This window comes from Pinus tabuliformis, chromosome 2_1 (genome assembly GCF_031772625.1).
Source record: "Pinus tabuliformis cultivar Carrire ecotype Pingquan chromosome 2_1, CPIR1, whole genome shotgun sequence".
Taxonomy (NCBI): domain Eukaryota; kingdom Viridiplantae; phylum Streptophyta; class Pinopsida; order Pinales; family Pinaceae; genus Pinus; species Pinus tabuliformis.
This window is the reverse complement of record NC_142299.1, coordinates 839,096,743-839,108,169: the sequence shown is the minus strand read 5'-3', so window position 1 is coordinate 839,108,169 and position 11,427 is coordinate 839,096,743. Positions and strand designations below refer to the sequence as shown.

Here is an 11,427-nt window from a genome sequence, read left to right as displayed (position 1 = left end):
GATTGTACAATATGTTGGGCCATCGTAATTAGAGGATCTGAGAGTTGTGTATAGTAGCTCCATCACAAATTTATAATGTTGAAGAAGAAAAAGAGGGTTGTAGTCATAATGTATTATGTATCTGTAAAATCCTCGTCAAATGCAATTGAAAAAAAAATTGCAAGCTGGAGGACCATCTATTCGAATATCAAAGTTTTGGAAGCAGAGAACTGTTGATTTCTGCCTTGACAGTTTCTAGTTAAATACACCATGGAGGATAGCAAGAAATCTCTGCATGACAGGAAAATTCTTATCGACTTCGAAGTTGCATTAGCCGTTGGAAAGAACGAGGAGGTAGAGGAAGCATTTTTTTTTTAAACACCCATAAGAATATGCGGTAAAACACTTGATGAGAGAAATCGAGAAGAGAAGGATTGTCCTGTATATCACTCATGGCATTGCACATAAGACCTTCATTAAAGTTGGAGCATCTGTGGAGGTTCTTGGTCGAGCTGTTGAACGTCTTAAGATTAAAATTAATGAGATAGGATCACCGATAAAGCTAATTGATATTGAAGAATGCCGAGAAAATGAGTGGAACTCTGATGAGTCCTTGATTGTAAGACTGAAAATCGAAGGAATTGTCAAAAAAGTTTTTTCCTTTACATGATGAAAAGAAAAAAAAGGAGCTTTTGCAGTGGTGGTCTTACAAGTGGTTGGACAACTCATAGCCAACAAATTATATACATGCGTACTTTGGGGCCAAGGTAGATACATGAGGCCTCCATACACTTTCAACATTGGAAATGGGTTGGAGGTTGTGCTCTTTGATGTTTTTATGAGTTGGCATTACAGTTTGAGATGGTGATCATGTTACCCTGTGCATTTCCATTTTATCTTTGTTTTTGATGGTACATCATTAGTACAATACCGGGATTCGTTATGGATAGAACAGACAAAGGTCTGGATGAGATGGGGGTTACATTTGGCTGACAGGGTAGTAAAAGTTCTTATAATTTGAAGGTTAGAAATCAGCGAAAGCAGGGGCCAAAAGTGCGTTATGAGATGAATGTGCGCCAAAAGTTGGAGGAGGTGTATAGCATAAGGACGTTACATAAACATAAATCTGTGGCCTAATCAACGAATCGAAGTCGACCTGTGACATACGTTCCAAAGTCTATTCAATGGAACGTTGGCACAATTATGGAGCATCTTTATGTTTTTCTAGCAGTCGTGGAAATAGTACACAATCCTCGAATCTCTCCTACGTTACAAAAGTCGAACATGCCAGAGATATGACAACGCAACAATTGAACGCTTCATCTTCACTTCAGGAAATTTTTTGTGCTGATGATAATTAATTGTGTCAGAGAAATTACAGTAGAACGTTGCAATTGCAGAACACACAACATTGGGTAGCCTGATTACTGCGCATGAATCAAAACTCTTACAAAAATAAATAAATAAATAAAAGATATTGACGCTCTCTACGACATGATCTATTGCCGTTCGAGAATGAGTTTGTTCAATTTAATAGCGGCATGGATAAGTTTACCCCGATAAACACACAATTTTGTTTTCGACAAATTAGTGCAATTAGTTCTTGAATTCGGGCAAGCGTCAGCAATTTCAACCGTCACATTATACATGGCAATAAACAATAATATATCATATATATGTCATGCACAAAGCCTTGGTGTCATATCGTGCCATGTTCAATTGGGGTTATATTATTATCGTGCAGTTTACACATTATACAAAATGATGCGTTATATTATTATGGAGCTACATTGTTATGAAGACGCATTAATATTAGGTATTGTGTTGTTGACCTGGGTCTATTATTGTGCGGTGTATATATATATATATATATGTTGCTGGGTAAAGATAGCACGTCAGGATCTAATGCTACAGATATATATTCCAACAGCGATTTCTCCATACGATAATTCATCCCTCCATGCATCTATATATCAATTTGTAAGATTTTTGAGAAACACAGATAGATCTAGATCTTCAAAAAAGAGAAGGAAGGAAGCCAGCAAGAATTGAGAAAAGAATGAAAGTGAATTGATTCTACAATCTGAGTTTTATAATAAATACATAAAAGCAACTAAGTTAAGCTTAGTTGTGCATGCAATAACTAAAGCTAACTAAAGCTAAGTGTGCTTTATCTTATGTTAATGTGTACATGTGCCACATGCAAGCAATAAGTTAACTGGAGCTAATCTAGGTGCATGTACACCAACACAGCTAGTCTAAGTGCATGTACACCAACACCCCCCCTTAAGCATAACTTAGGTGAGTGTGATGCAAAATGAATGAGTCCCGGCAACACGGCCATTTTAGGTACCCATATACAATGCATAAAAAAAGAGGAAAGAGGGAAAACCCAGTGGGAAGAAACCCCCCTTCAAAATATAATGCAAAAGTAGAGAAAAGACAAATGCTAGGCAGTCGTGTCCTTCACCCCGAGTCGATCTCGCAGGAATCGAAACTTCTGCTCAGCATGTTTTCTTCCAGGTGTCGCAAATCCGCGGCCTGACAGAGCGCGAGCAAATACGTGGAGACCATGAGATTGAGTATGTCGATTGCCTCGGCTGATTTGCGGGCTGAGATGAGGCCCAGAGAATTGACATCTTGGTTGTGCTGCTCGGCGCTCTGGACGTGGGTGGTGACAGGGCTGGCGAGGTACTGGAGCTCCGATGTGTAGGAAGCCATGGCTATCTCGGCGCCCTTGAAGCCGTAGTCGAGGCTCGGGTTGGGGCCACCGCTGAGATTCGAAGGCAGGCCACCGTTGTAGTAATCGTTGACGAGCTCCGAGAGTTGGGCGAACATTAGCTTCCCGATTACGGCGAGAGCCAGGCGCAGGTTGTCCATGGAGACACCGATTGGGGTCCCCTGGAAGTTCCCGCCGTGCAGTGCTTTCTTTAAGCCGTCGGCGATGTTAGTGCCCTCGCTGCAGGCGAGGCCGTCGATTACGCGACGGACGGCTCTCTGGCCTTTGGGAACCATACGCCTAAGGGGAAACATGCGCTTAGCCGTTGAAGAAAATGCGACGACCGAGAGCCGGTCTGCCGGACTCAGTGAAGAAATTACTAACCTCATCGCCCGCTTTAATAGCTGTAATTTGGTTCCTGACATGCTGCCGCTTACCTCCAGGACCGTTACCAGATCAATAGGAGCACGGTAGCTAGGATGCGGCAGTAAAGAAGATGAAATCTGCTTCGGGTTTTTCTGCTGTCTGTCGATTGCAGGTGGAGCTTTCACTTGCAGTAATACTGTGAAGTTCTCGCACGATTTCCCCGCTGCTAGTACTCCAACTGCTGGCTGTAAAGTGACCTCGAGATTTCTGGTTAGGCCACCGTTTTTGGCATTATTGCTCACTAACCCCATAGTTTGTTCGGGTTCGACCACGAAACCTTTAAATTCAAACTCCTCCTCTTCTTCATGAATAGTACTGAATGTTCGGCCGTTTTCCCTGAGATTTGTGTCCAGCGGCTCGTCATCGTCGTACACGGCCAGTTCTAAGCTAAAGCTTTCACGACGATTTCTATAGGTTGCGATCGAATCGTCTATCATTCTAAGCATTTCATCCTGTTTTCCAAACAATTCTTCCAATTTTTTCCATACTTCATTTGGAATTGAACATGATTCAACATGAAATAGCAGTTCCAGAGAAATAGATAAACATAGGATGCCAAAGGCCTCGTCCATGCGATTGAAATATCTTGTTTTCTCCATTGCCGATGTTGGTTCAACTTCCGTTTCCATGGTTATTCGAAATAAGCCTCTACTTCTGAGATGAAGTTGAATCTTTGGCTTCCATTCGAAATAATTATATGGAGTGAGAATTGCCGATTGTGAAAACTCCAATTTAGACTCCATTCTTTGTTGTTGCTTCAATCTTCTGAACTTGCAAATAAAATTGCTTGTGCACTGATTACAAATCCCTGTGCTCTGATACCATGTAAGATTTTTGAGAAACACAGATAGATCTAGATCTGCAAAACAATAACAAGCTTGCAAGAGAAGGAAGGAAGCGAGCAAGAATTGAGAAAAGAATGAAAGTGAATTGATTCTACAATATGAGTTTTAGAATAAATACATAAAAGCAACTAAGTTAAGCTTAGTTGTGCATGCAATAACTAAAGCTAACTAAAGCTAAGTGTGCTTTATCTTATGTTAATGTGTACATGTGCCACATGCAAGCAATAAGTTAACTGGAGCTAATCTAGGTGCATGTACACCAACACAGCTAGTCTAAGTGCATGTACACCAACACAATTAAATATTTGTGATAGAATCAATGGTTAGAAGGAAGCTTCCTGATCGGTTGGATGTTGTAGCTGAAGAAAGGCGAGGTCAAATGAAGGAATGCAGGCCTGTCGTCCATGGACACCGCCGATGTAACGAAATAAATGTAACATGACTAACCCTCACACCCTTAGAAAAGTCGAGCAGTCGACTCATCACATTGGGTGAGGTTGCAAGGGCAGATTATAGAATATGAATATATATATTCTATGATATACATTTATGATACATATGGAACGTTAACTCTGTGATATGTGTAGCAACACAACTTGTATCGCTGAGGTTCGTAAGGCTTGAAGCCCCTAAAATGCCAACCATCTTGGACTACTTTGAAGAGTAAAGGTTTGATCCTCATCCTAGTGATTCAAGTATTCAACTAAGCACCACTGTGTGACCTCATCTCTGGAAGTTGCAACCTGTGGACAAGAGATCGACGCAGACCATCAATAATTATTGCAAAATATCTTGTCACTTTGCCTTCTTGTTCCTAACATTATTTGAAGATGTTCGGTGTTACAATTTAAGCTAGATTTGTTTTGTTGTATGACTGGTTGGCTTCACATTAAACATAGAAGTTGTTGGTATAAATATATACACATGTATGTGCCTACAAACACCTAATTGAAGTGACTAAGCTATGTTAGCATTGTAATTAACGTCTCAGAGGAGGATATTACATGGGCATAGGTGAGGGAATCACTCCCTACAACGCATAAATAATTTTCTCCCCATGATCCAAATGTAAGTGTGACAGATGGAGCGTGTTGAGCGTAGGTGCAGTTGGCTTGTTTTGTTGGTGTGGTGGTAGCGTCGGTGCCACGAGGGTTATGGCTGGAGCAACACCACACAACAAGCGACATACTACATCCCATAACATTGCTCGTTGCCACTGGTGGCGTAGAGATAGTGGTTCGAGAGCCACATGTTCTCCAAACCGCAACGAAAATCAAGTCGAGGTTTTCAACAATTGTTAATACTAGGCTTCTTGCAAGGAAAAAGGGGAGGGCTCAATCTACCATGAATTGAAATTCACACGAGAACTGTAGACTCTCCTTTTGCAAGGAGGGGTTCTAACTGTTTGAGCCGCGGTATCCATTGGAAGTTTCGACCAACATAAAATTCCATGATAAATCTAGAAATTGATAACCTCAATCAAGCATAATTTTCAAAGCTAGTGGTGGTTCAGGGCCTTTTAGTGGCTGAAATATCCATTCTCAAGTTGCCCGCAGATGTTGCAAATTGTCAAGCTTGTAGACATGCAATGTAAAATGGGGCCTGTAATTTAACTCTTCTTATGAAGGATTTGTGGTTGGAAACATATATCATTGATGTGATGCTAGTATTTTCCATGTTATACTCTGAAGGTGATCAAGACAAGAGCTGTGGGAAGATAATTTTTAGTGCTATGACGTGGGTCATTGTTACTGCTGTAGTTGTTGGTCTCACGCTTGGAACTCTTTATGGCCTTGTTGGTAAAGTCGAATTCACTATATGAAAGCTTTCTTCTTATTCAACAACTAACCCTCTCAACAGTTGGTCTAGTCTTTTACTTTAAAAAATTATTCTTGTTTGGCAGGAACAAATGGCAATTCAAAATTTGTGTGATGCTTACACAACTGGTGCATTATCAGAAGACTGCATGGACCATGTACACAAATTTTCCTGAACATGTTGTTTCTCTTACTACAACTGTTGGTATATCAAGGAGGCCACCGAATTAGGGAAGTGAGCAAGAGAGGTAAAAGAGGCAGTTGCTGCACTTCAATGAGAGAAAAGAGAAGTGGTAGCAAAGGCAGAAAATGGTAAAAAAAAATGTAAAGGAAGTTAACAAGGTTTTTTTTTAAGAAGATGTGAAGGATTTGGAGGAAATCTACCCTTAGGTTGAAAGGAAAAGTCATCGTGGGCTTTTACAATGCTTGGATTTTCAGCAAGATTGATACTGGGAATATTTGGGTTTATTGTTTCGGTGGATTGGGTTGCGCACATTATGTTATAAATGTTGATTAATCCTCCTGTCTCTCCATTCCTTAATGAGGTTTTCATCAAGCTAGTTTTTTTTGGGCTTCTTGGAACTGTAGCATTTTCTTTCTTTTGTGTCTATCTCCTCCTTGTTGTGATAGCAGGGGCAATGGTTCTTGGCTTAAGGATAGGTTTTATAACAATTCATCCAATGAATTGGGGTGGAACATTGATGAATTACTTCCTTTTCATTGTGGGGCTTATTTTTTCTCTGTTCAATCAGTATCATCCAATTTTTGTTCGACAACCTTTCCTGTGTAGGTCCAAGCAACTGCTTCTCAGGAGATCTTTGATCACACTCTTGAATCCTTGAGTGGCATTAAATACATTTACAATTGCATGTTATTCTGGAGTTACACTTGCAAGAAATGTGGGAGTGGAACACATTTCTCAGCTAAAGGACAGGTCTATTAAATCGATAACGAAGGGACATGCTGCTCATTTGCTAGTCAAAGGATCTCTTTCCATTCATGTGGGTGATGGAAAGAACGATTTTCCAGATGAAGTGCCTTATGATGCTATCCATGAGCATGAAGTGTGTTTAGACAAAGGAGTTCTTTCCATTCATGTGCATGGCTGTAGTATGTGAATGAGAGCCAAATTCATTTGTTCCTGCATGTTAATGACAAGTTCAGTTGCCAGAGTTTAATGGTGTATTAAAATTGTTGAATGTGTGCGATGGAGTGATGTAATATTGGATGTGCATGAGGTAGATTATAACCTGATTAATGTGTTGGAGCGTGTGGATCAAAATTTGGATAAATCAACTGTTGAAAATATCATGAGAATTCTAGTCATGAGCCTGAAAGAGTATCAAATTCTGGAAATATGCATTCATACATGCCAACCTCAAATGAGTCCATATATCTCGTGGTCAACGCATTACAATACATGCCTCGCAGATTTAATGTCTCATATATTTAATGGTCTATGTGTTCATATCCTCTCACAACATTGTGCAATGCACTTACTACTTGAGTGTTCTCTCAAAAGTGTTCTACAACACTTTCGGAACAATGTTTATGGAGAAACATTCATTCTGAATTAGCATTCAGTCAATGATGTAGAACAATACATTGCAGGTTTTAAAGAATTAAAGCAATGATGACAGGTTTTACAAGCTACAAGACATCTATAACCCCTTGCCATTGATGTCAAAGGGGGAGGTAAGTAGAGGTTATGGGAAACAATGAGAAATATGTTTGAGGAAAAAAGGGGGAGGACTAATGTGTTGCCATAAATGCCAAAGGGGGAGATTGTTGGAAATATTATCATTGACAGCAAAGGAGCAACACAGGAACAACAAGCAAAGGAGCAACAAAGCAAGGGAAAAAGGAGAAACAAATGCTTGATGTTTGGATAATATTGATGGAAAAGGAGAAGCACAAGAACAACAATCAAAGGAGAAGCAAAGCAAGGGACAAAGGAGCAACAAATACCTTGATGGCATGTTGATGGCTTGATGCTTGGATAATGTTGCAAGGATTGTTTAATGAAGAATTTGTGATGTGAAATTGTTGATTAAGCTTAATTGTTGTGATGAAAATGCAAGACTATAAGGAAAAGGAAAATCTGTTGCAAAGATTGTTATGATGCATTAAGGATAAACATTGTTATTTGTTGTTGACATTAGATTGATGCATTTAATCATTACATATGGTTGCAATTAATATTGGATGGATTATTTATTTTTGTTTTCCAATATTCAAGATTTGAAGAGTTTGGAAATGAATGAGTGGAAGGCAAAGAGTAAAGCCTATTCAATTCATATTCCTATATGGGATACAAACAACCAACATACTATTTCTACAAAATATTTGATTTTGGAAGGCATAAGAGGTGATAGAATGGAATAAAGAGAAAGAGATGATTGAAATATTATGCATTAGTTACCTGGCACTTATGAAGCTAATGTGAAGCAAATTTGAAGGTAATAAGATGCAGAAATCAAGATGGAGATATGCAGAATTTATAAGCAGGTAAACCAACACATTGTTATTTCTTGTTTGCATCAGGGGATGATAGTCTCCTTTCAAGTTGAGGCTTGATAAATATCCAATTGGATCTGGTTGAGGTTGGAACCTCCTGTAGGTTGTAGCCTACAAAAAACATATGGGATTTGGAGCTTCCTTACATGTTGCAGCTTGCAGAAAATTGAGGTAGCAACCTCCTGTAGGTTGGGGCCTACAAAAAATTAGATGTAATAAGGAGTAAGAGCTTGCATTTGCATCACAACAATAATTAAATCGTGGTTTTCTTCCTTTATGGATTTCCACATATATCTGATGTCAATATGGATTATTATTATGCGCTGATATGATATTTTAGTTTGGTTATTAATTGTTGTTCACATATTCAAATTGCTGGTCATCATTTGCTAAACTGCTCATGTAATGGTTCAGTTAGTGAGATTGAAGAAAATAATTTAATGTCCATGAATATAATAAATTGATTCACCTTCGCCTCTCAATTTAGTCAAGTTTTCATCATAACATAGTCATGATCTCGAGCAGGTGGAGGACCCTTACACATCTCTCCAAATACCCTTGGAATGATTGTTGTTAACTTTTTGGAGATCCACTAGAGTAGAGGATATAAATGTTTAAGCATATAATGAACACAATTGTGAAATTACACTTTGGTGTCTCTTTTTTTAGCAATTTTTTCATGCTATTAAAGCTTATCATTTTACTAAGTTTCTCTTGGATACCTATAAATTCAATTTCCTTTCTTACTGATCTGAAAATGAAACTAAATTGTCCTCTGACACTTTGCAAGTTTTGATAACTTTGGGTCTTCAAACGTTAACTTAGTTTGCAAATTTTCCAACTGTGAATAGTTAAGTTTTCAATAAACTTAAAGATGAAACAAAATCATGTGAAACATAACATGATGAAAATGAAGAAGAAAACAACCATGCGATAACATAGTTCACCCCTCCTGGGTTACGTCTCTGAGTTCTGCTCCAATGGTTAGTGTAGGAATTTACACAGTAAGTTCCTTAGATAGAACACCAAAGGACATCGCTCACAAACAGATCACAGATCAATACACCAGTATTCTTGATGTGGTTAAAACCCTAAAAGAGGGAAACCGTCCATGACCTGAGCTAACGTGGCCACTTCAGGAAATTTATTAATGTAAAAGAAAGAAAATTTACATAAGCTTCTCTCATGAACGGTCACCTAACAAATGACCCTCCATACTCTTTAAGTAGAGATCATGGACCAATCGGGTGTTAAGCCACAGATCAAGTGTCGGTAATACCGAGGAGAGAATGAAACGTCAGATCACCTCATGTCTAGAACATATCATGACCGTCAGATTGTAAGTTACAAAAAATACATACTAAAGAAACACACTTTACCTAACTTTACACTAGACCAAGTTGTACTTAAGTATTTCCTATGTGTTGGAATATCCTAACAGTTAGGCCGCTTTATTGATCTCAACAACAAAAAGAGTACATCACAAAGATTTGACTCATAGAGTAAACCTCCATCTAGTGTGGCACTTGTTTCTCCTTTAGAGAACTCTCTCTCGCAAGTTAAATCCCTTTTATAAAGAAATGCTGGTGTCAAAAGAAAAAAAAAGGACTCTCTCACTAAATGTGCAACATGTCCTTGTGTTCATTCGAAGACCAAAAAGCACAAAACCAACAACTTCATCATGGAGTGTTGAAATGGTATTTTACCACAAAAAATTGATAATAGACTGAAAATGGTTGCTCTAATGAAGAAACAACTATTGCAAATGCGTCCGAAAGGCTGGAAAATCCCTGTCTATGCTCTTTCCATGCTAAAAAAGATCTCCATATGGTCTAAAAAAGGCGTGAAACAGTCTCTGTATGTAACACAAAAAGACATGGCTCTACAATTTATTCAACATACAAATCTAAAATCACAAAATTAATGTTTCCATTGAGTTCAAAACACCCAAAAACCCCTATCTAGGCTCTTCTTAAGCTAAAAAAGGTTGAAGAATGACCAAGTTAGGCTTCCTGGAACATTTCTCTATTATTTGTCTTAAAAATCGACAAAACTAGCTAATTGAGCAATCGATTCCTTATTTTGGCAGACCGTTGCGCAACAAATTCACTTAGGAATGATGATGATTCTGTTGCAAATGGTGCAAATTTTCGCATCCTTAAACACGACAATAACCCCTTAGTGTCGATTTTTCAGCCTCTGAGTTGATCACATTATAGCCATGTGGCCATTGCTTGGCGCTAGGCCCTTTTGCCTTTGCCTCCATCATTGGCCATGTGGATGCATGGGACCAAGGTTAGGGCTTAATGGCCAACCCTCTCGCCTTTGCTCTCACCATTGGTTACATGCCCGTCGTGGGTGTTAATATGACTCGGGGGCTACGCTAATTGCTCGCCCCCTCCGCTTTCACCTCTGTTGTGGTCATGTGGGTTCTCTATATGGTTCGGGGCCAAGGCTAACCACTTGCCCTGTCCCACTCGCCCCGTGCTTGGTCACATCGATAAATGAAGCTTGGGGTTGGGGCTAAGTGCCCCACCCCCTTCCCCCAACGTTCCAACAATGTTAATTCACAATATAATCGCGATTCAACATATGTTAAGAACTAATGTTGTAGCGTGGCGGTAAAATGTTGTATTACTATTCCGAAGATCTAGGGGTCAAACCCCTGCAAGTCCAGTTGAACCCTTATAAAATTTTGGCTAATAAAAGAGGGCCACGTAGTGCTCTCTCATTGGGCCATGTGGCACCTCACAATTGGGCCACTTCAACAACCAACAACTAATCACAAACTCCCAACCTAGCCTATATGACCTTGCGACATGTCAACACAAGATTTCCCATATGCCACTGTACCATGCATAGTCAATTGATGATGTCACTTTACGACCTTCTCAGCCAGCATCCTAATCAACCCTACAAGTTGACTTTTTAGTTGTTTGCCCAAAACTTAAGAACGCGATAACTTTTGCATATGGTGTCAGATTGAGGCAATTCAAGTGTCGTTAGAATTAAAACAATGAGATCTACGATATAACACCGGTTTCAGGTGATTTCGAGCAATTGAATTTTTCAGCATATTTTGATCCCCTGGATCATTCTAGATCATTTTGAGGAAAATATTATT

At 39.2% G+C, this 11,427-nt stretch overlaps 1 protein-coding gene and 1 pseudogene across 1 annotated transcript; one reads left to right on the top strand and one right to left on the bottom strand.

Moving 5' to 3' along the window:
* Positions 1 to 1,248: 1,248 nt before the first annotated feature.
* On the bottom strand, positions 1,249 to 3,561 carry LOC149203273 (phenylalanine ammonia-lyase 1-like). The gene is made up of 2 exons (XM_089401813.1): positions 2,478 to 3,561; positions 1,249 to 1,406 (listed from the first exon to the last, which is right to left on the bottom strand). The coding sequence occupies exons 1-2, from the start codon at positions 3,559 to 3,561 to the stop codon at positions 1,249 to 1,251; spliced, it is 1,242 nt and encodes a 413-aa protein (XP_089257939.1).
* Positions 3,562 to 5,419: 1,858 nt separating this feature from the next.
* On the top strand, positions 5,420 to 6,729 carry LOC149203272 (LIMR family protein At5g01460 pseudogene; annotated as a pseudogene).
* The last annotated feature ends 4,698 nt before the right edge of the window (positions 6,730 to 11,427 follow it).